Source organism: Amblyraja radiata, chromosome 25 (assembly GCF_010909765.2).
Source record: "Amblyraja radiata isolate CabotCenter1 chromosome 25, sAmbRad1.1.pri, whole genome shotgun sequence".
NCBI classification, from domain to species: Eukaryota; Metazoa; Chordata; class Chondrichthyes; order Rajiformes; family Rajidae; genus Amblyraja; species Amblyraja radiata.
Window position 1 is genome coordinate 9,520,637 of NC_045980.1, and position 25,786 is coordinate 9,546,422.

The following is a 25,786-nucleotide window of genomic DNA, read 5'->3' on the forward strand; positions in this document are numbered from 1 at the left end:
TTTATGTTAACATGTATTTTGTGTGTTTTGTTGCTTTTTAGACTGTATGGCAAATCAAATTCCTTGTATGTGCAAAACATTCTTGGGTAATAAAGTATGATTATGATTATATGATGTCGAATTTTTGGACCAGCTGCCCCAAGATAGAAGTCGTACGTGGTCGAAATTGGGAAACAGCAGTAATCATAATATAAACCTGAGATTAGTATAAATTATTTTTCTTTATGATGGCATTTGTTTCCTTTTATGATGAAATATTATGACATTGCTTCACAATTGTAGGGTTTTCACTTCATCATGGAGAGCGCCATTGCTAAATCTTGGTCATGGCTATCATTTCACATGGTTGAGTTAATGCATAAAATTACTATATGGTTATTTATCTTATCCAAAATTCTTTCTACCTCTCATATCCTGCCCCACCACCCATTTTGATTTTTAACTAAGCTTTGAGGTACTATTGTTAAGCAGATGATCTATGGCAATACAGGACCACCACCGATTTTCTGGCACCCTTGATTCCAGAGCCTTTCTGGATTATCCATTTTGCCAGGGCAACAGAGGTCTCTGAGGAGTCGAACGGTACTGGAACAGTTCACCTAGGCCGCCCAAGGATCAAGTTACCGGCTTACAAAGTCAGCCGCAGAAGTCGGCTATGAGGACGGATTTGCCGGCTCAGGCTAGGTCGGAATTCCAGACCCCCAGCTGTGGGGAGAAAATTTGACTCGCCAATCAGCGTGGAAGTGCCGATGAGGTGAAATTGATCGCCTCACCTGGCATATTTGTAACTGAAAATTCATCAACACTTTAAAAAGAAATGAGGGCAGTCAAAAGTCAATGATGTTTAATTGTCATATGCATCAACAGAAAATGAAATTTATCCTTGCAATACAATACAATACAATACAATACCTTTTATTTGTCATTTGAACCTCACATGAGGTTCAAACGAAATTTGGTTTCTGCAGCCATACAAAAAAAGAACCAAGACACACACCAACAGAATTCAATTCACATAAACATCCATCACAGTGAGTCCTCCTCACTGTGATGGAAGGCAAAACTTAAACATATCTCTCCCCTGCACTTCCCTCTCGCCCCCATGTCAGAGTCAAAGCGCCCGGCGGGCGATGTTAAATGTCCCGCAGCCATTAAAGCCACGCCGGGTGATGCAAGGCCACGCACCGGGTCTTGGTGTTGGAGCCCCGGCGGGCTCTTGGTGTTGGAGCCCCGGCGGGCGCTCACAAAGTCCCGCAGCCGCGTTACAGGCCTGTAACAAAATACACATGGATAATGTTTAATACTGATGCAAAAATAGTCTATACTACTTATGCAACCAAAGTCAGTCCCTAGTCCATAGTTGGGTGGTGTTCAGGAGCCTGATTGCTATTGGGAAGAAGCAATTCTTGAGCCAGGTTTTCACGATTTTCGGACTCCTTTCATACCTTCTATATGGTAGGCGTGAAGTGAGAGTGTGGCCAGGATGCAGTGGATCTTTGAAGACTATTGACTGCAGTTTTCAAAAGAAAAGTCCCTCTTCAATTTCCTTCAGTATCATGCCACTGGTGATGTCTTGGGAGCCTTTTCACTGGTTCTTGCACACATATGTAGATATCCAGCAGTCGGGTATTGATAGAATCAGAGGTGACTATATGTGCCTAAGCTGACTATATGTGCAGTTTCCAGAAGAGTAAATGTTTTATCACTCTTTGACGTTGACTGTTTTCTTCCGTACCTGAAACACTTTGTTTCTTGTGAAATTCCTGTGGATATAGTTAATTCATTACTAACTGGCCATATGTTTTAAGATTGCTGGTTTCTATTGATATGTTTCATAACTGTAGATCTGAAAACTGAGCAAATTATCACATGAACACAACTGACAATATTTTATATGACATAAGCGAATACCACACTAATGATACTAGCAAATCAAAGAGCAGGCTGGAGGTGATAATTGCAAATAGAACAAATGTAAATGTAATACCATGATTGAAGAAACTAATTCAAGAAAGGAGACACAGAATGTATAATGTATTATACTACAAGTATAAAAGTAGAACCATATTTTTATTGTAATTTACGGGGTGTTATCGGACTGTAACTAGAATACCGTATATATTTTTGCCTCTGCATTTAAGGGATGTTTTACTATCAATGGAGGCAATGCAGATAATATTCAGTAGAGAAGTTCCTTGGATGAAAGGGATGATCTATGAAGAAAGGTTGAACTTATTGGGTCAAAATTCTCACTGAAGCACGACTGGTCAGATTCAGATTCATATTCAAGTTTAATTGTCATTGTGCAGTGTACAGTACAGAGACAACGGAATGCAGTTAGCATCTCCCTAGAAAGAGCGACATAGAATATGTGCAATAAATAAATATATTTACGTGCATACAATATGATCTTCATAAAATACGACTGGGGGGAAATTAATAATGAAAATATTGAGCGATGTTTCTCCTGTGAATCTTAAACTAGGCAGCAGAATTTTAAAATAAGGGTCATCCTTCGATAGACCCTTATAGAGAAGTGATAATCCTTCGATAGACCCTTATAAAAGTGGATAAGTCTCCAGGTCCTGACAGGATATTCCCTAGGACATTGAGGGAAGTTAGTGTAGAAATAGCCGGGGCTATGACAGAAATATTTCAAATGTCATTAGAAACGGGAATAGTCCCCGAGGATTGGCGTACTGCGCATGTTGTTCCATTGTTTAAAAAGGGTTCTAAGAGTAAACCTAGCAATTATAGACCTGTTAGTTTGACTTCAGTGGTGGGCAAATTAATGGAAAAGATACTTAGAGATAATATATATAAGCATCTGGATAAACAGGGTCTGATTAGGAACAGTCAACATGGATTTGTGCCTGGAAGGTCATGTTTGACTAATCTTCTTGAATTTTTTGAAGAGGTTACTAGGGAAATTGACGAGGGTAAAGCAGTGGATGTTGTCTATATGGACTTTAGTAAGGCCTTTGACAAGGTTCCTCATGGAAGGTTGGTTAAGAAGGTTAAACTGTTGGGTATAAATGCAGGAATAGCAAGATGGATTCAGCAGTGGCTGAATGGGAGAAGCCAGAGGGTAATGGTGGATGGCTGTTTGTCGGGTTGGAGGCAGGTGACTAGTGGGGTGCCTCAGGGATCTGTGTTGGGTCCTTTGTTGTTTGTCATGTACATCAATGATCTGGATGAAGGGGTGGTAAATTGGATTAGTAAGTATGCAGATGATACCAAGATAGGGGGTGTTGTGGATAATGAAGAGGATTTCCAAAGTCTACAGAGTGATTTAGGCCATTTGGAAAAATGGGCTGAAAGATGGCAGATGGAGTTTAATGCTGATAAATGTGAGGTGTTACACCTTGGCAGGACAAATCAAAATAGGACGTACATGATAAATGGTAGGGAATTGAAGAATACAGTTGAACAGAGGGATCTGGGAATAACCGTGCATAGTTCCTTGAAGGTGGAATCTCATATAGATAGGGTGGTAAAGAAAGCTTTTGGGATGCTAGCCTTTATAAATCAGAGCATTGAGTATAGAAGCTGGGATGTAATGTTAAAATTGTACAAGGCATTGGTGAGACCAAATCTGGAGTATGGTGTACAATTTTGGTCGCCCAATTATAGGAAGGATGTCAACAAAATAGAGAGAGTACAGAGGAGATTTACTAGAATGTTGCCTGGGTTTCAACAACTAAGTTACAGAGATAGGTTGAATAAGTTAGGTCTTTATTCTCTGGAGCGCAGAAGGTTAAAGGGGGACTTGATAGAGGTCTTTAAAATTATGAGAGGGATAGACAGAGTTGATGTGATCAAGCTTTTCCCTTTGAGAATAGGGAAGATTCAAACAAGAGGACATGACTTCAGAATTAAGGGACAGAAGTTTAGGGGTAACATGAGGGGTAACTTCTTTACTCAGAGAGTGGTAGCGGTGTGGAATGAGCTTCCAGTGGAAGTGGTGGCGGCAGGTTCGTTGGTATCATTTAAGAATAAATTGGATAGGCATATGGATGAGAAGGGAATGGAGGGTTATGGTATGAGTGCAGGCAGGTGGGACTAAGGGAACAAAATTGTTCGGCACGGACTTGTAGGGCCGAGATGGCCTGTTTCTGTGCTGTAATTGTTATATGGTTATAGAGATGAGGAATTTATTCGGAGAAGGCTGCAATTCTTTACCCTAGTGAGTTATGAGAGAGTCATTGAATAGGCAGCGAAGATGGACATTTTGAAATACTAGAGAGTTGAGGGTTATTGGAATAGAGTTGGAAGGTGGAGTTGATGCCAATATTGGATTAATCATGATTTTATTGAATAGAGGGCAGATTCAAGGAACTGATTAACCTACTCTGGATCCTGTTCTTATATTTTGCTTTTCATCTTTCTGTTTCCTTTTATTTCCTCTCAATGAATAAATATACCTTGTATACACTGAATCAAATTGGCTGAACAACGTGTAAGCACGTGTGTGGTGAGTGTATAAATAAAACTACTGGGCAGCACAGTGGCGCAGAGGTAGAGTCGCGGCCTTATAGCAGGAGAGACATGAGTATGATCCTGACTGCGGCTGCTGTCTGTCTGGAGTTTGTATGTTCTTCCTGTGACCGCGTGGGTTTTCTCCAGGTGTACGGATTTCCTCCCACATTCCAAAGATGTGCAAGTTTGTTGGTTTAGTTGGCTTCTGTAAATTATCCCTAATGTGTATGATAGAACTGAAGTAGAGGTGATTGCTGGCTGTTCGGTGAGCCGAAGAGCTGTTTCCACGCTGTATCTCTAAACTAAACATTGCCTCATAATTTTATAACCTTTACACAATTCTATTAGGTCTTGGTACTGTATCTCTAAATTCAACTAAACTGATTTCAAAATAAACTATATCAAGATTATCTTCCAGTCCATCAACATTTGTACTTGCATTTTCAATTATGATCTTCCCCATTAAAGTAATATGCAATTGTGATGAGGATTTTTTTTAAAACAGGCATGTGGTGTATCAATATCATTGGGCTTGTACCTGCCCATGACAATGACCAGAACAGGTTCACAAGTAATTACTCTAACACTCACTTTGAACAAGACAGTGATCTTTTACTTAGTCATTCAAACTTCAGAAAATTCTTTAAACATCACTAGCTTAATGTTGTGATTTTATTATGATTTTGTTTTAAATAAGTTCTGGTAACTTTCTTAAAAAGTGTGAAATAACATTATTAATATATTTTAGCCCAATTAATTAAAAACATGTGTCTGCAATGCCTATTAAGAAAATTGAAATGTGGATAAGTAAGTAAATACATATTTGAATAATATTAAACAATTAATCAGAGCTATTCCGGAGAATTAGATTTAGTGAAAAGTAAACAGTTGGACTTATTGTAAATTCAGCTCGTTGTTTTAACGTGCTTTATTTGCAAGGAGAAATTGTCTTCGTTTTTGCAATCCTCCTTCAGTGTTGCGACATCAGTGAGTGTTCTTGTCAATTGTTATAAATATTGTTGTTCTTCGTAAATCTTTTTAGGTTTTTGTTGTAACTGTGCTAAATTATTACAATAGATCACAATATTAACTGTGTTACAGTGGTAATCAGGAATTGATATTTAAGGAAGGAGCCATGGAGCATTTGCAAGAGAGGCAGAAGGCTTTGACTGTAAGGGCTAGCTTTATCAAAGCATTTGAATAGAGCAGCTAGTCACTCTAATCTAGATATCGTAAGTGATTTCAAAACTAAGCATGCACTTAACAATTACCTTTTAAGAGTTCACCTCTGCACATCTATTTGTCAGGGCAGAGGCCAAAAACAACTTGATCATATGATGTGGACATTTCCAAATTTTTGACCCAGACATAAAGGTCACATGATATGTTCTTCATGCAGTGTATTGAGTGGTGTGGAGCTATTTCTGCTGTCCTTTAGAGTGTGCTGACGAAGAATCCATTTTTTTGGATAGAATACACGACAGGCTCTTTTCCCCAGTTGAGGAGGGAGCAAATGATTTAAAGTCACAAATGGGTTGTCAATCAAGTAGGCGCTTGGCTGTCTGAGTGGTGCAAGCTTCTTCAGTGTTGCATAAGTGTACAGAGCGCAAGCGTTCAGCGAAATGGTTGCCTTGTCTACACGAGTCTCACTTACAAAAGGAGCAGCAAATGTAGTAGACAAAGTTTGAATAGGTGTATGTTAACCCCTGTCTCACCTTGTAGGGCTGTTGGGTCCTTGGTGAACGTGAAAAGGAGATATACACAAAATGTTGGAGTAACTCAGTAAGACCTGGAGAGAAGGAGATGTAGGGACAGGTGTTACATCTCCTGTGGTTGCTGAGGAAAATACCTAGGGTGGTTGTCTGGGAAGGGATGACTGAACCAAGGAGTTGCAGAGGCAGTGGGCCTTGTGGAAAGTGAAAAGGGGTAGAGACGGAAAGATGTGACTGGTGTGCGGATGGAAGATGATATTTGTGGCATGCGAGAAGAATTTGGAAGACATTAAATTAAAGTAGGTGATTTTTACCAAGGAAGGAAAAAAGACCATAAGACAAAGGAGCCGAATTAGGCCGGTCAGTCGATCGAGTCTACTTCGTCATTTGATCATGGCTGATCTATTTTCCTTCTCAACCCCATTCTCTTACCTTTCTCCTAGCAAATATTGGGTGCAGCTCTTTTTCTTATACTTGTGACAAAATAAGTGCAACAGAGATTCATCGGATTCATTTGTGGACAGGAGGAATTATCCAGTGAAGAGAGATCAAGCAGGCAGGAACTGTACTCTTTTAAGTTTTGAACAATTTGCACTTGACTTCATACTCTATCTAACTCACTTTGCATTCATACCATCTGTTTTTTACTCCTTTGGCGTTAAGTTACAAAATCACCCATCTCTATTTATATAGAAAATCACTCGCATCACAATTTTCTGCTACGCAATCCCCCTTTGTGAAAATGAGGGGTGATTTCATTGAAATGTACAAAATCATTTCAGATCTTGTCTAGGTAACTAAAGGAATGATAATTCCCGTGGCCAGGGTATCAAGAATGGGGATCAAAATCTTAAAAGTAAGGGATTGGTTATTCAGGACAAGATTAAAAAAATATTTTCACCCGGAGGGTAATGGATCTTTGAAATTCTTTGTCCAAGATGTCCGTGGAGGCTTCATCACTGATTACATTCAAGGTCAAGATCAATACCTTCGGATTTTTGCATATTCAGGATATTGCAAAGTTACATTAATTAAAGTGAAATGTGAAGTAGCTTACCTTCCCCTTTGAATACCAAATTGTTCCCTACCCTTTGCCATTCAAATCATTGAGGGCTCAGATCCAGGTGGTAATTGCATTGTTACAAAGTCATTTTAAGATCCAGTGGAAACGGGTCCTTCTTCCAAAGAGTATTCACCAGCCATCAACCGCCCATTTACAATAATTCTACATTAATCCTACTTGATGCTGGGGAATCCCACCAGGTACAGGCTCTGCCATTGAATGGTGAAGTACAGCATCAGAATAGACCATTATTTGCCAACAGTATTTATCATGGTGTTGTAAAAACTTAATTTTATTGGTCATTTTTGAGAATGATGCATGCAAAAGGCCAGTATACTATAACAATTGGTCACAATAAATATACTTGTTATTAAATCTTCTGCCTTTGCCCATAATATAAATAATTTTATTACAAGTTCATGTAATTCTAAAACACCCTAATATTGCTGTCAAATTCCTAATTTAAGGATTGTTTGTGTTTTCTAGCTCATTGAAGTTATATCCACAGTGGAACATAATCTGGTTCATTAATTATCCATATTCAAGAAGAATTTATTTGATTATATTGATTGGAAGAATTTTAGTTTTATCTAAGATGACAATCTTCCTCTTGGTACAATCTGAATACCTACTTTTCCCTTGTTTAAGCAGGGATGTAGAAAGAATCCAGGAAACTATATGCCAGTGAGCCTCATGCCAGTGGTAGGGAAACTATTGGTGAGAATTCTTCGAGATATTATTTACTCCCGTTCGGAGGAGAAGGGGCTAATCAGGGTTAGCCAGCATAGGTTTGTACACAGCAGGTCGCATCTTACTAACTTAATTGAGTTTTTTGAGGAGGTGACGAAGGAGATTAATGAAGGTAGGGTGTTGTATATATGGATTTTAGAAAGGCTTTTGATAAAGCCCCTCATGGTAGGCTGACCCAGAAGATTATGATGCACGGCGTTCATGGTGACTTAGTCATATGGATTTGGAACTGGCTTACTCATTGCCAATACCCTAAATTCTTGGGTAGCCTCTCTAAATCCCTCAAACTCTTCTGGAAAATCCACTTCTTTGACCCAAATTTGGTTATGTCCACCAATATCTCTGTTTATGGCTCAACATCATATTATGCCTGGCTTCAAACATTTTACTGTGTTGAAAATGCTATATAAATGACAATAAATGTACTTACAAAAAGGTGTGTGTTTATGGTATTGTAATGCACTTTTCATGAACCTAATCGAACCTTATTTTAAGGTCCAGATTTGGGTCTTGGTCTGGCATTTCTGTACCTTGTCCATTGCTTGTACCCTAAGGTGAGCAATATCAAAGAACAGGAACGCACCTGGCTCGTTCATATTTTCGTGGAAATAATGCTCCAAAGCACTTCCTGTGAAACAGCAATTGACTTCTTACTTTATGTAACTCACTTTGCATTCATACCATCTGTTTTTTACTCCTTTGGTGTTAAGTTACAAAATCACCCTGCTCTATTTATTTAGAAAATCACTCGCATCACAATTTTCTGCCACACAATCCCCTTTTGTGAAAATTGACACTTTTTTAGTATTCTATGTGTATTTGCATTTACTCACCATAAGAGCACATTTTAATTCTGTTTCTCAAATATTTTGTCTGTGACTTGTGAGTTCTGTAAGGGTGAATTTGTTATCCCGCACTGCCGTTACACAGGGCTGCATTGTATATCATTCAATTTTAAAACTACGCCATGGGAATTTTTCATTTTCTATTACTCTGTAATCAATTGTGCAACCCTAATGCACTATTCAACTTATGATACTGTTGGGGTAAGTGATGGTGTTGCATATTTGACATGAAAAGGAGTATTAATGCCACCTTTTCTGTCAATATTGAAGTTAATATTGCCACTCTGAAGACCAATCCTCTTCTCAAGGCTTTCTCCTAGGATTTTAAAGGAATTGATGATAACCTCGCAGATCTCCTAACAAGGGTTCTGCAATTTATTTCTGATTCAGGAGTGTCTATATTTTTTTTTTAAAAATCATTTTTGACAGAAGATGGGTTTCATGTTCTTTATTTCCCAAAAAAGACACAGAGTGTTAGAAGACACTCGGTATGTCAAAAAATAAAAAATAAAAATAACGAAAGTAGCAATTCAATTTGCCCAAGGCTTCCAAATCTCCTCCATTCTGAATTACTGAATGGGTGGAGGATGACGGCAGGTGGAAAGATGGTGGGAAAAACAGTGCACGCCGGGACAAGTTGAATCAGTTGTGATCTTATTGAATGACAATACTAGTTCAAGGGACCAATTGTGGGGAGAGTTCCTTTCACAACGTGTGGGGAGTCTGGCTCCGGGCACGGAGCCACCGCATTGTGGCCGGGGAGGGAAGTAGCTCGGGTGGCTGCGAACGGCCGCTGGGACCTCAGTGCCTTCTGCCGGCCCGCTCACCTCTGGCAGTGCTCTCTATCTGAACACCTCTGCCGTTCGCCGGCCTCACTCATGTCAGCTGCTCCCCACAAATCCTTCAATTCCGACTGCCGCCAAGAGCAGGACATGGCCTCACTTGCTGCGCTGGGTGATACTGCATGGCATTCACTGCCCGGTCCGTGTCTTTCAATGTAGACCGGATAGTGAGGGGACCAGTCCAAGAGTGGGTCAGCAGGCAATGGATAACAGGACAACGGGCGGTGAAGCTTACTCCTGTGTCAGTGCGATAAAGGGACCAATTGAGGTTACTCGCACTGACACAGGAGTAAGCTCCACCGCCCACTGTCCTGTTATCCATCGCCCGCTGACCCGCTCTTGAGTGGTCCCCTCGCTACATTGAAAGACATGGACCGGGCAGTGAATGTCATGCAGTATTACCCAGCGCAGCAGGTGAGGCAATGTCCTGCTCCCAGCGGCAGTCGGAATTTAAGGATTTGTGGGGATCTGCTGACATGAGCAAGGCCGGCGAGTGGCAGGAGAGAGGTGTTCAGACGGAGAACATTTCAGAGGTGAGCGGACCGGCAGAAGGCGCTGAGGTTGCGGCCGGTTCTGCTGTCCGGTCCGGGCGGCCGCTTGCAGCCATCCGAGCCACTTCCTTCCCCAGCCACAATGCGGTGGCTGTGTGGCCGGAGCTCCGCGGCAGCGGTGAGTGAGTGAGTTGCTGGCATGGTCCCCGACCCCCTCCTTCTCAATGCCCCTCACCTCCTCGCAACTTTACCCCTGGCCAGACTCCCCACACGCTGTGAAAGGAACTCTTTCTCCCCCAGCGGTGCTGTCCTTTTACAGCCGCTTCCCACTTTACAGCTGCTTCCCATCAGCTGCCAGTAATGAGGGATAGACTTGGCTATTCCTCAGTACAGCAACATCGTTCTTGATTATCAAGTTCAAGTTCGGATTTATTTTCACTTAACCAACTATGGTACAGTGAAATTTGAGTTTACCATACAGCCATACTAAGTGAAAAGCAACAATACACACTGCCACATAAAATAAAATTTAACATAAACATCCACCACAGTGGAGTAAACATTCCTCACTGTGATGTAAGGCAATAAAGTTCAGTCATCCTCTTCCTTTGATCACCCATGGTCGGGGCCTTTGACCCCTCCACACTTGCCGCTACTGACGGTCTGCGTTGGGATGATCGAAACTCCGGCGTCGGGACAGATCGGAACACTCCGCAGCATGGAGCTCCTTTGTCGGCGGCTTCTTACTGGAGACCGCAGCTCCACGGTGTTAAAGTCCACAGTTAAAGGGGACTGACAGACTGTTGGCGAGGCAGCCATCGCGGTGGCGCCACCCGATATCTAGTGAATAGAATCAAATATAGAAACAATGGTGGTTGGAAGATACAAGAGTCTGTGGATGGATTATTGAAAAATAATTGACTGGGGAAAAAAAATTGAAGTGTTCACGGTATTCAGAGAAGCGGATGGTTTGGATAACAAGAACTTATTTTGTTTGAACATGCCTGTTTCAGGTCAGAGAATGATAGGGAAAAGAAACAGAAATTTAATTTGAATGACGGCTATAAACCCAGATTAGGCTTCAAATGGTATTAATTGCCTTGCTGCTTCGTGGTAATTCCCATGTTCTAAATCATTCATTGGTCTTTTCACGTTGAGAAATTTTGACATTCGGAAATTAATTTAAAATATTTTTTCCAAATAGCCCTTTAGCTGAAGAGGTACTTATGAATAAAGCTTCGGTGTGGATTTCAATTTATATACAGTAAACCCTCGTTTTAACGGACCTCTTTGTAACGGATTTTGATTATAACAAGCGGACCTAACTGCGGCTCCCAGCACCCCCCCCCCCAGCTTGCGCTGCCACCCCTGCTGCTTACAGTTGCGGCTGCCCACGCCACCCCAGACTCTCACTGACTCCCCTGCCACTTGCAGCCCTGACTGCCCACGCCACCCCTGGCTCATGTTGTCTCCCCGGCCGCAGTCAAAGAGGTGAAAGTGGCTAAGAAGTTGATAAAAGCCCAGGCGAAACTGAAAGCAGTGAAACCAAGAAAGCAGGAGCCAAAAAGTGATTTAAAAAAACACCTTGTACAGACCTGAATCCAATAGTGCTTCTCAGAACTACCCTCTTCTCTCAGGAAAGAGCTGATTCCGACTGAAGTGATCCGGGACTGGGCTCAGGTAGAGGGGGGGGGGGGGGCGTGTTGGGGGGGATACTTTGCATTACTGGATATCCCTTGTAATTCGCTGACATTCACTGCACCCGTCCATTCCTCAGTGTCTGATTTAAAATTCTACACAGGCAATGAACCGAGCCTCACTCGGACTGGGGAAGTGTTTGGCTTCAGGCTCAATTCAAAGCCATTTCCTTCTCTGAGATGGTAACACTGACGAGAACGCTTATACAATGATAATACCTCACTCTGTTAAAGTGGACAATTGACAATAACGGACAACATTCCCCCCGCCATTGTCTCAATATATTAATATTATCTTAGATAGGAAGTGGATATTCTAAATTCACTCAACAAGAGACATAAAAAAATTAATTAACAAGTGTCGAATGGAAAGCAACCTTTACATTCTTTAAATTCTAATGCTTGTTAATATGACATGTACAGACTTCTATATTTTATTCTACATTTAACATATCAATTTCATTAAATGCGATTAACTGTTTACAATTAAACGGAAGTGTTAAGGGTCTTAAACAATGACTTTTTATCTGCGATTCTGATTTTAAAGTACCAGTCCACCTTTCAGATTTGCTGTCGTGCTTTGAAAGCACTGCTTTCTCTTTTGTGCTTACACTTGTGATCCCTGTGGCTGATGGTGGATTTGTCTTAAAGCTACATGACTAATGCTTTGTTCCTTCATTCTAGCAGTGCCAATTTAATAATGGCAAGCATCTCTTGAAGCCTAACATTTGAATTTTCATTGTATTAAAGGTCACGAAAAGGCTACAGAACAAAGTGGATTTACTGTGTTTGCATCTGTTTTGCAGCTGTTTTGATGTCTCCTTTAACCTCGGCTTCAGCCACCCTTCTCGCATCTCCTATTAGATCTAATAAATCGGTTCTGTCATTACACAGATGTTGCACAGTTTGGGACATTCAGCTTATTTTTGAATGATTGTTCAAGGCGCCGGAACAGTCATGATAGCTTATGCAGAACATTTTTACTTAACTTAGATTTCCCTCCTTGAATACTTCATAGGCAGAGTTTTGAAAGAGAACGTGCAGATTCATTTGTGGTTTCCATAATCCCAAATTTGTACACTGTAGTGTTCCAAGAGATGCTGAAGATAAATGCCTGATCATGCTGGGTGCACTAGGTTAGCATTGAATGTAGTTTCAGTTTCTCAGTTCCTTATTATGACGATGATTACTGCAAATTCTAGGCTAATGCTTCATTTTGGTCTAATATGCAGAATGCAATGTTGAATTGTTAAGTATAAAAAATTTAATTAAAATTAAAATATATTGTACATGGGCACGAGAATATTTATGGCTGTTAAAAATCAGAAAAGGTATAATTAAGGAGGTCCTTCTTTTATGAATAATCATTCTAGTGTTCCTTTCTTATTTTGGGGTAATCTGCCAGGTGTTTGTTTTGTGTAGACCCAGTAAATTGTATACTTTGTTTATTTGTAGATCATAGTTGCTATTTTCTATTGAATTTTAAATCAGTTATATTAAGGTTCTGTGTAATTTATTTTGAATGGAAAGGAATATGTTTTTATATATTATCTCATCTGATTAGATAGTATGCAAAACAAAGTTTTTCACTGTACTTCAGTACACTTGCCATCAAAACCTGATCAAATGATCTGTCAGAATTTTCCTTAAGCAGGTAATGTTTTTGTTGGACCTTTGATGCGAGTTAATTTAACTGGTCTGCCAAAGTTCTTGAATGTTGCCTTTCTCTATCAGTGCAGAATAAATTACTTTATCCTTTCCATGAAAACATGCGTAGCTGTTTAAAGATGGGTGTTAGTTGTTAGCTAAAAAATGCTTTGAGAGTAGTGCATTAAATGTGATCTTTATTACCGGCGTAAAACTATATTGATTAGCTTTTCTTGGGATGGAATACCATTGCACACAAATTATGTTTCAGTAGGATACATTTTAAAAGTATTTGTCCCAATCGTTACTGCTTTGGCAACAATATATGAGTTAGATGGCAAAAAGTTTTTTGTAAAATATACCAATCCCATCCACAGTGACTTTGCTAGTGCCGCAAATAAGGAAGTAGATTACCAACTGAGATGTTTTGAATTGTTTTCTGCCCCAGCATTCCATTAAAAGTGATATTATTCTTGTACTCAACATTTATCAGGACTGCTGCATCCAAATTTGGAAATGATTTCAAGTTGTGGAGAATTGGTGGAAATTTTTGCTGAGAACTCTGGAGACGGTTGATATGCAATGGGAGTTTGTTTTTACCCAACTGAACCTCTAACATGATCAGGATAGGGAAGACAGTGCCCAGTGGCGAGCTCCCCTTGCCAGAGGGGGTTAAAAGAGATGGAGAAGAACAGCTCTGAGGGTCAATTACCCAAACGCTCCTTGGAACAGCAATCCTTCATCAACCTGACAGGAATAACGTGCTTGAAGACTTAAGATTTTCAAAGGCAGTTCCAACTGAGATTCACAACTGGTGAGGTAGACAAAATGCTGGAGAAATTCAGCGGGTGAGGCAGCATCTATGGAGCGAAGGTAATAGGCGACGTTTCGGGTCGAGACCCTTCTTCAGACTGGTGAAGTGCCTCAGAATCGAGCTGGTATGCTCCACTGGCGCCCCTGGCCCAGTTCATTTCATGTGCTGGAGAGTGATTGATGTTGTGTGACACCATAACATCCTGCCCCTACATTTGTATACTCTCAGGAGTTGTCAGCACATGAAGTAAATTTGACCCTATCTTGAGTACTGAGCAGCAGCGATGCCCAGATTGAAGAAATCTTGCATATTATTCAGCAGTGATTTCAGCTCCATGTTGAGCAAAGACCTTCCACGTCCAAAATACACCATCTGACGATGTGAAGGAAGTTATTTTATTAACTAGGTGACCGCAGCTCCAAACACTGCATTCAGAATCCTGCTTGATGTGTATCCTTCTCCATATGAACATTCATTGGTGTCCAGCAATATAAGGTAGCTGCAGTGGGTATAATCTATAAAATGATTCGCAGTGCTTCAAGACTTTCTTAACACCCTTGGGGAGTGATGGAGTATTATGTACAACTGCCAATAGCTTGAAACAGTTGAAGTGCCGCGGCCTATGGGGAAAGCTGCCAGCGAGTCCTCCACGGCTGAATACTACCTGGCGGACCACAGCCTGCAGGGAGTAGCTATCGGGTTGGTCCCCTGCTCATAAGACCCGGCAAACAGTGGCCTGGAAGGGTGAGCCTGCCGAGCCAGCCCCAGAGACCAGGAGGATGGAACCTGTGACGACAACAGACACAGCGGGCAACAAGCAAGCCCTGTAGAGAGGAGAGGGAACTGGTCTGAAGCAGGATCTCAACCTGAAACGTCACCCATTCCTTCTCTCCAGAGATGCTGCTTGTCCCACTGAGTTACACCATCTTTTTGTGTCTTATCAGAGAGAACTGGGGTCTGACCTACCACACCCTTGAGATTGGCTGTGGGTGGCACCCCCAGGAACAAAGGTGGACGGGTGAGGAGAGGGACATTGGTTCACTCTTTGATCCAGACGTCCAAGGAAGGAAAGTGACAGTCTGGGGCTTGCTTGAAACGGGCAACACTTGTAACAATTGGAGCATGGACTGGACTTTGAAAATGGTGCTAAAACGTGCTTGGGTATAGCAATATTCTAATGGACTGTTCATCAGAAAGAAAAATCACTGTGCGTTTGCATTTTGCACATCTGAAAATAAAAGTATTATTGAAGCTCAGGGGGAACAATCCGGTAGCTGCCCTGCATCCTCCAATATAGTTTACAAGCTAAACCGTTATTGTTGCTGGGTCACAATTCTAGAATTACCTATCTAATAGCAATATGGGATTTCCTTAACTACAGATATTACAGTCGGTCAGCTGGGGAACCTCTGCACCTTTTCAAGGATATTTAGGAATGATCATTTAAAGCTGATTTAGCATTAATCTCCACCACCTTTCAGTTACTGTCCATTTGTTCTTGACCATCTCGGTGCAAATCATGAAAATATGATACAACCAAATCAAAGTACCAAAAATAAATCTACCCACTCGATAACAACACAAAATGATCTTTCTCTGTTCACTTGTGTTAAATATTTAGTACCTGGTCAGTGGGTGCTTTTGGTTGACCTATTTCTATGCAGGTTTCTGTGAATATACTAAGGAGTGTGATTGGCACTGCTGTACTCATGCTAATGAGTTTTGAGCACCGATTTCTGATATGTGCTATGTCAGGGTCAAACTAGCATATGTTTCTCATGCATTGCACTTGCATTGTGACTGAAGTTTTGAGCCTTTAAGTTCTAATTGCTGTTTGCTTTTCATCCCTTTTAAAAAGATCTTTTCATCTTTCGTCTTAAATCACTGACCATTTTGCAATATTTCATACCTGTCCCTATCTCTTTATTTCACCAACAAGAGACTTTTTGTCAAAATTGCTGAAGTGATTGAAAATAATCTTTAGGATCTTCATTATTAGCGAACAGCAAGGTTTTTCACCTGTGCATCGTACTCAACAGCTATGAACTATTTTAAATTGTAACGTCAGGTGTAGGAGATTAAAGTTGATAGATGGTTACAGGTAGAAAAATAGTTTTAAGGAGGTAATATTGGAGAGGTGTACAGTGACTTGGACAACAATAATAGTCTTTACATTTTACTTCTATAAAAAAAACTCTACTTCAGTTACTTGGAGTCAGTTAAGGTTAATTTATTGATGTTTCCACAGATCTCTGTTATATCAGTTACTCAAGCTAGTTGGAATTTTCCTTATCCAATAGAAGTTAAATACAAGTGATGTTTGTTTATGTAAATATTTGACAATGTTATGAATCACTAAAACAGTCTAAAATTTGTTAACGTTTACATGCGTATTGCATTGCCACCAAATCAACATGTGTTAATGTGTACTGTTTCTAAAGTGAAACAAACTAAAATTTCATTGCCTAGAATTCAGAAATGCCAAATCTGTTCATAACATTTAGCTACTGTGGTTGTTTTGGATACACAGTGTAAAAATGTTCTACTGTATTGAATTCGTCAATATGTTTTTCTATTTCAGTACTTTTGGAGAAATAAAGAGTGTCCGATTGCCTAAGAAAATGGGAGGAACTGGCACACACAGGGGCTTTGGATTTGTTGAGTTTCTCACTAAACAAGAAGCAAAGGTACAGTATTCAGCAAGATAATCTAGTTATGTACAAATCTTCTTGACAAAGTGATTTGATCACTGTGACTACGGAATAAATTGGTCTTCAGTCTGAAGAAGGGTCTCGACCCGAAACGTCACCCATTCCTTCTCTCCAGAGATGCTGCCTGTCCCGCTGAATTACTCCAGCTTTTTGTGTCTATGGGCTGGATGTTGCTCGATCTAACCCATTACATTGTTCATCCCTTACACTGGTCCTATAACCAAACGTGTCATTTGCGATTGTGGTTTATTTGGAGTGAGCCAATAGCAACAACTTGGAATTAGACTACACATCCTGAACCTCACCCTGGTGGCTTTTCACAACTTGCTGCTGCAAATGGTCTTTTCACTGTTTTTAAATGCCATTGTTGATCGAAAACATTTAAAAATGACCCCAAAAATTCAATGATTAATAAAATAATTTAAAGTTAATGTTTAAACCACTATAATTGGATTCATAAACAATTGGGTTCAAAATTAGGTTAGTTGTGGAAGACAGCGGATAGTTGTGGAGGGGTGATATGTTAACCTGACGTCTGTGACCCATGGTGTTCCGCAGTGGTCGGCTCATATATAAATGTAGGTTGGCTAATTAGTATGTTTTCAGACTACACGAATATTGGCCGAGTTATGGACAGTGAGGAAGGTTGTCTAAGGATAACACGGTATAAATCAGTTGGAAATATGGACAGAGAAATGGCAGATGGAGTTTAATGTGGACAAGTGAAAGGTGTTACATGTAGTCAAATGTAAAAAGAAAGTGTACAGAAAATGGCAGGACCCTTAACAGCATTGATATACAGAGAGATCTCAGCGTTCAAATTCATAGCTCCCAGAAAAGGTATATGGCACACTTGCCTTCATTGAGTATAGTAGTCGGTAAGTTATTTTGCAGTTTTATCAATCTTTAGTTAGGCCATATTTGGAGTATTTTTACAGTTCTGGGCACCACATTACAGGAAAGATGTGAGACGTTTGATTGACTTTAGATAACGCATGGAAAAAGTTCAACTGCCCCCCCCTTGTCAAACAGTACTACAATTTTAACTTAACCCCACAATTTATGTGGCCCTTATGAAATAATAAAAATCTATTAAACAAATAAGTAAAATGAATTAAAAAGTAAAAACAAATTCCAAAGACGTACAGTTTTGTAGGTCAATTTGGCTTTGGTAAAATTGTAAATTGTCCCTAGTGTGAAGGATATTGCTACTGTATGGGGGTCGCTGGTTGGTGTGTATTCGGTTGGCCCAAGGGCCTGTTTCCGTGCTATCTCTACTCTAAAAAACTAAAATTAAAGCTAAAATTTACAGACACTTCATAATCTAGCAAGTTTAGCAATTATAAATCTATAAACAATAAATGAAAACAAATTAACGTCTAAATTTCTGTTCTTTCAATTAATCCATCTACAGACATATGAATAGAGAGATTATTCCTGCATCAGGTCTAACAGTTAGGAAAATGATGGTAAAGAACAGTTAGCAAGTGTAATTCTTCTGCATTTGTGCATCAGTGCATGATTGTCCAGATTACCCTCACAAAACCAATGCCAAAGAGTTGTCCCTGCTAGTTACTCAATTTAAATCTCTATTGTTATATAACCTATAGGTTTTGGTTAGTTTTAAGATAGGCATCCCTTCTAGGTGAACTTGTTAAGAACATCTAAGTTAATTTCAGAAGGTACACAAAAATGCTCAGCGGGTGTAGCAGCATCTATGGAGCGAAGGAGATAGGCAACGTTTCGGACCGAAACCCTTCTTCAGAAGTTAATTTCAGGTTGTTCTTAATATTTGTAAATGCTTGCAATGGATTTGAAGCAGATCCTAGTTTTTATTTGATGAGGTACTCTGGAGATCTGGAGAGTCAAAGCCAGCTTGAAGCTTGAGCAAAATACCTCCAGATTCTATTTGTTTTTGGCCCCTGAATAATATAGCGAACAAAAGTGCTTCAAGTAGGCAGTGATTAAACCATTAAGCATCATTCGCTGTGGTCAAAACTTCCCCAAGCAGCTTAACTTGACCAATTTTTAGAAGATTCTGTTCCAGACAAAAATACTGTTTCATACATCATGAATCTTTAACCCATTTTAACCCTGTCCAAATATTTATCAAGGATGATATGGTTATAAAATGTATATTGCAGTGAGCCTTTGATCTGTAATAAGATAATAAAGAATAGATTATAATTATACCCTAACAAAAATAACCAATGGGGAAATATAGCATATCATCCTAAACATCCTGTCAAACAATCGCGTTAAAATTGGAATATTACCATGTTATGGATGCGGTGATTGATATCACCATAAAATTAAGTATTGAAGAGTTTAAATCATTACAGACTCAAGAAGATCTTAATAGTAACAGGGAATGTCATCAAAATGTTGTGCTTGATACAACTTTAACTTCCACTCAGTTCCCAATGTTAATGTAAATGTAATGGGCCAAATTTGAAGCACCCCATACTTTGCATGGAACTACTACTGAATTGTCAAGTAGCAGACTGAAGGCTGAAGGGGTTATTGCCGTACTCTGCTATACTCAATTAACATGTCTGTCTAGGTGCCAGCTAATTTCTAGGCAGCCAAGTTTTGAAGTCTGTTCAGCAGATTAGTCATAAATTCCTGGCCCAGATTTTAGTGTAGACTTTTGGTTTCCGTTGTTCTCTGCTTAAAAGTTTGGTTTCCGTTGTTCTCTACTTAAACGTTTTCCCTAAAACCCCTTCGGTTGTTGACAATGTTCCCCAAAACCAGTATAATTTGCAGGTACCAATGAAATTCTAGATAGACAGTGCATTCAGAAAGTATTCAGACCCTTTCACTTTTTTCACATTTTGTTATGTTACAGCCTTATTTTTAAATAGATTGAATTCATTTTTTTAATCATTAATCTACACACAATACCACAGAATGAAGATGCCAAAATAGGTGTTTAGGAATTTTTGCAAAGTAATTAAAAATAAATAACTGAAATATCACATTTCCATAAGTATTCAGACCCTTTGCTATGACAATCTGTGGAGATGGGAGAACCTCCCAGAAGGACAGCTATATCTGCAGCACTCCATCGATCAGGCTTTTATGGTGGCCGGACGGAAGCTACTCCTCAGTAAAAGGCACATGACAGCCCGCTTGGAGTTTGAAGGCATGAGAAACAAGATTCTCTGGTCTGATGAAACCAAGATTGAACTCTTTGGCCTGAATGCCAAGCATCATGTCTAGAGGAAACCAGGCACCGCTCATCACCTGGCCAATACCATACCTACGGTGAAGCATGATGTTGGCTGCATCATGTGTGGGGATGTTTATTAGCGGCAGGAACTGCGAGACTAGTCGGGATTGAAGGAAAGATGAACGGAGCAAAATACAGAGCGATCCTTGATGAAAACCTGCTTCAGAGTATTTTGGACTTCAGTCTGGGGCAGAGGTTCACTTTCCAACAGGACAATGACCCTAAGCACACAACCAAGACAATGTAGGAGTGTGACAAGTCTGTGAATGTCCTTGACTGGCCCAGTTAGACCCCGGACTTGAACCCGATTGAACATCTCTGGAGGGACCTGAAAATAGCTGTGCATCGACGTTCCCCATCCAACCTGACAGAGCTTGAGAGGATCTGCAGAGAAGAATGGGAGAAATTACCCAAATACAGGTGTGCCGAGCTTTTAGTGTCATATCCAAGAAGACTTGAGGCTAATCGCTGTCAAAGATGCATCAACAAAGTACTGAGTAAAATCTCTGAATACTTATGTAATTGTGATATTTCAGTTATTTCTTTTTAATTACTTTGCAAAAATTTCTAAACATCTGTTTTCGCTTTTTTATTATGGGGTATTGTGTGTAGATTGATAATAAAATATATATATATTTAATCCATTTTAGAATAAGGCTGTTACGTAACAAAGTGTGGAAAATGTGAAGGCGTCTGAATACTTTCTGAATGCACTGCATGCTTTTCTAGATCAGTCAAAAGTATCAGACAATGCATCAAGCAATTCTGATTATCCAGCAGGCTTCACTAACTCTCGCTAGTGGTAACTAATTCCAGCAGTTACATTTTTCAGTCTATTTTATTTCATGCTTTATTTCTTCAGCTTAATGGTGATTTGTCATTTTACGTGACCATTTTGTTTCTTTAGCATGTTTGTACCAACGTGGTTGAATTTATAGTATGCTTCCTTGCCAATTGTGGAACAAATATTTGTACTATGATAAGACTAAGTAGTTCTGCTCTTGCAGCTGTTTTCCATACTAGTGTTAAACGTATTGTATGAATAGACATGTCAGTAGTTTATTTAATTGTTCTTTATGATTTGTGAAGTTTCTGGGAATGGGAACAATAGTAATTAGTACAAAATGTATTGATAGGAAGTCAGAAATATCCATTTTTGTTCCTGCAGAAAGCCTTCAATGCTCTTTGCCATAGTACTCACTTGTATGGTCGACGTTTAGTACTGGAATGGGCTGACTCTGAAGATACATTGGAGGAATTACGCCGAAAAACAGCCGAGCATTACTATGGTAAACAAATTTTGTTGCAAATTAGTACTTCAACGGGTGAAAATTATTGAGATTTACTATTTAGAAAGGTATCGTAAGTCACACTGTAGGGCATTAATAGAGCGATGTAAGCAGCTTTGTGTCTGCTCCAAGTGTAAGAGAGATGGTGTGGTTGAGTTTTTGCTGGTCGGCAGAAGGAGAAAGGAAAAGAAGAGATTTCTCTTGATAATGGTCCTGGGCATATTCACTCCTTCCCTTCCCATCTCTTTTGGGCTTTTGTCTATTCTTCTGTCTTCTGGTTTCCTTCTTCCTTTCCTCCCTCTTTACCCTCCCTCCATCTCACCCTCCCTCCTAATCCCCTCCCTCCCTCCTTGTCACCCTCCCTCCTCCTTCTCACCCTCCCTCCCTCCTTCTCACCCTCCCTCCATCTTGCTCACCCTCCCACCCTTCCAAAATCAAAATTGATAGGCGTCAAAATCTTTGATCAATTCCTGTAATTTTGACAGCGCAGCACAAGGTAAGATTGGATAGTTGTGTCAAAAAACGATGTACCAGTCAAGGATGCTATTTGCTATTTATGCTAACTACTATACTCAAAAGAAATATTCTATTTCCACTGTTTGACTGTGCTGATAAACTCTTTGCAATTCTTTCAAACAACGTGAATCTTTATCCTTAAAGTGTGAGTGAAGTAAAATCACAAACAAAACTAGAAAACTGTAACTTTGAAGAATTGATTCAATTTATTATTAGCCTGTATATCTCAATTGCAACTACAGCAAAACTATCAACACCTGCTATTGTGATACTGTCAAAATGACAGCAGCTTATTATTTTTGCTGGATGTATTGCTTAATGTACAGATTCCAAAACTGCTCTCAGTGAGCCAGTCTACTCTGCCAGAGTAGGAGGAGCTGAAATATCGTGAAGTGAACTCAAGGTATTTGCAAACATGTCTTGCTTAAAATATCCTGAAAAAGTTACACTTGATGGATGAGGTCCATGATTGTTTGGTGATGTCCAAAGTCATTATTACTGCTTAGGTAAACACTCAGTCTCCAAAGTAGCTGGGAGCCAAAGGCAATTAATTAATCACCGTTAACATGCACAATTAACACAATTGCAAATTAATGCATTAATCACACACACTAATGGAAAAAAAAATTGCACTATTGAATTTCAACCCAACTAAGTATTTCACAGTATTTCCTGCTCGCATATGGCTTTTCACATTTCCTTGGGAGTCAGGCCATCTCTTCTACTGATCCAAACTGATTTAGTTTTGGTTTTAGAGATATAGCAGGGAAATAGGTCCACCCAGTTCACAACAACCATCGATCGCCCATTCACACACGTTCTATGTTATCCTACTTTCTCATTAGGAGCAATTTTACAGAGGACAATTAACCAACAAACACACACCTCTTTGGGATGTGAGCCAAAACTAGATCAGGAAACCTACGCAGTCACTGGGCGAACATGCAATCTACACAGACAGCATCTGTGCTCAGGATTGAATTTGGGTCTCTGGCGCTGTAAAGGGGCTGTCCCACTGCGCGACCTGATTCTGAAGTTTAGAAGAGTTTGAAAAAACGTCATGTTGAAGACCTCCTTCGATTATGTAGAAGACCTCCTTCGACTATGTTGAAGACTAGCTTCGACTACATTTGATTACCTTTGACTACCCTTGATTACCTATGAATAACATGCCGACCTACCACGACTAAACCTACGAGTAAAAAAAGTATAGATTTGTTCCATGGCGACCTTTTTTAACTCGCGGGCATATTTCAACATGTTGAAAAATACGCCGCGACCTAGCTGAGGCCTCGAGTACGCGGGGACTACCCTCGAGCATGAAGGAGAGTTACAAAGACCTCCTAGGACCTTGTGTCGACCATGCTGCGAGTATGAGTCGAGGGCAAACTCACCAGAACTCGCGGATTAGGTCGCCCAAGTGAGACAACCCCTTAAAAGGCACCAGCTCGATCAGCTGCACCACTGTGCTGCCCAATAAATTAGTTGGCGCTTGACTACAACCAGCACCAAAAGGATAGGCCTTACCAAAGTAATCATCAGATTATTGTGAAGACTACCAGTTTGCTACTTACTACCAAATCCCTGACCTTTACGTTTACTGCAAAATCAATCTATGTTGTGATATCTAATACTTTAATCAAATACACCATAATGGCAATAGCCAGAACTGAACGGCAGTTGAAGATGCAAGAGACTGCGGATGCTGGAGTTTGGAGCAATAAGCAATTTGCTGGGGGAATTCCACAGGTCGAACAGCATCTGTGAGGTTGAGGGGGTAGAAATTGTCATAGTTTTGGGTCGAAATACTGCATCATGACTTGCATGCAGTTGCCTTTCATCAAAAGCCTGCAACAAATGTTTGCAGTCCGCTAACCACCTACAGACAATCAACAAAACCATTATTTATCAGACTAAAAACATTAAAGTTTCAAGATCTGACAGATTATAAAACTATCCAAATTATGTTCAAGGCAGCTAATCAGCAATTGCCTTGTAATATCCAGGGGTTGTTCCAACGGAGAGAAAGCAAACACAACCTGAGAGGAACCTATATATTCGAAAAACCAGCAATAAGAACTAATGCAAAACTCCATTGTGTTACAGCAAAGGGTGTTAGTCTCTGGAATAACTGCCAGGATGAGCTAAAAAAATGTAAGACTCTATTCAAGCTAAAAACACTCTTCAGAAACAAAAGATTGAATGGTTATGAGCTGGACCAGTGATTTTTTTTCTGTTTGGTTATTTCTTGTTTGTGGACTGTTCAACAGATTTTGGGTCCATTTGTTCCCATTATTTTGTTTTTCCATGAAAATGTATAGAAAATAAGAGGGGGTAGGACCAGAAAAGTTTTTGAACTTCTTCTTACCCCTTTTGAACATGAACGATATTACTTGTATTATTTGAGTTACTTATTTGTTTGTTTTCCTTTGTGTTTTATTTTCTTTTTTTTTATTGCTTACAAGTTTATTTGTGTTTGTATTTTTTAACATGTTCAATAAATTAATAAAGTAAAGTAAGTAAAACTAACGTGATTGTTTTCAAGGTTCTTTTCCAACCTCTAGCATCTCCATGGAATTTATTTATTTGATACTATATGATATGATTTGATATGTTGAACATCTGCCACTTTCCTGTGCTATCAAGCCAAATAAACTTTTTATGTTCCCAACAAACCACAGTATTACGCGATATATTTCAGCAAATAAATATCAGCAGTATGTTATTGGTCATTTTTATTTGTTTAGGCCTTAATATATGGAGTATTCATTTTTTTCATGGCTTCTGATTATACAGTGTCCTTGTACCATTCCCATTACTCGGGTAAGGAAAATAAGAGATCATTATGATGTCTCTCTTCCACGTGTATCCATTTATACAAAAAGAAGGGCCATATATCTATGCGAAGAAGGGTTCCGACCCAAAATGGTGTCTGTCCATTTCCTCCACAGATGTTACCTGACCCATTGAGTTCCTCTAGCACTTTGTGTTTTATACTGTAATCCAACTTCACCTCTCCATTGAAGCCAAGAACTTCCAACTCCAGCTGAAAATGGAAAACTAATATTATAGACAATAGGTGCAGGAGTAGGCCATTCAGCCCTTCAAGCCAGCACCGCCATTCAATGTGATCATGGCTGATCATCCCAAATCAGTATCCCGTTCCTGCCTTCTCCCCATATCCCCTGACTCCGCTACCTTCAAAGCCATATCTAGCTCTCTCTTGAAAGTATCCAGAGAACCGGCCTCCACCGCCCTCTGAGGCAGAGAATTCCACAGACTCACAACTCTCTGTGAGAAAAAGTGTTTTCTCGTCTCCGTTCTAAATGGCTTACCCCTTATTCTTAAACTTAATCGGGAACATGTTTCCTGCCTCTAGCGTGTCCAAACCCGTAATAATCTTATATGTTTCAATAAGAACCCCTCTCATCCTTCTAAATTCCAGAGGATACAAGCCCAGCCGCTCCATTCTCTCAGCATATTACAGTCCCGCCATCCTGGGAATTAACCTTGTAAACCTACGCAACACTCCCTCAATACCAAGAATGTCCTTCCTCAAATTAGGGGACCAAAACTGCACACAATATTCCAGGTGAGGTCTCACTAGGGCCTTATACAACTGCAGGAGGACCTCTTTGCTACTATACTCAACCCCTCTTGTTATAAAGGCCAACATGCCATTCGCTTTCTTCACTGCC

The 25,786-nt window shown here is 40.0% G+C and overlaps 1 protein-coding gene across 1 annotated transcript in view; it reads left to right on the forward strand.

Moving 5' to 3' along the window:
- The window catches only part of rbm19 (RNA binding motif protein 19), a gene marked incomplete at its 5' end in the record, with an annotated part of 222,851 nt that overhangs the window by 74,310 nt on the left and 122,755 nt on the right, over positions 1 to 25,786 (forward strand). Inside the window, 2 exons of the mRNA XM_033043004.1 lie at positions 16,922 to 17,027; positions 21,452 to 21,572. Of these exons, the coding sequence (XP_032898895.1) occupies positions 16,922 to 17,027; positions 21,452 to 21,572 (227 nt within the window). The remainder of the gene's footprint in view (positions 1 to 16,921; positions 17,028 to 21,451; positions 21,573 to 25,786) is intronic.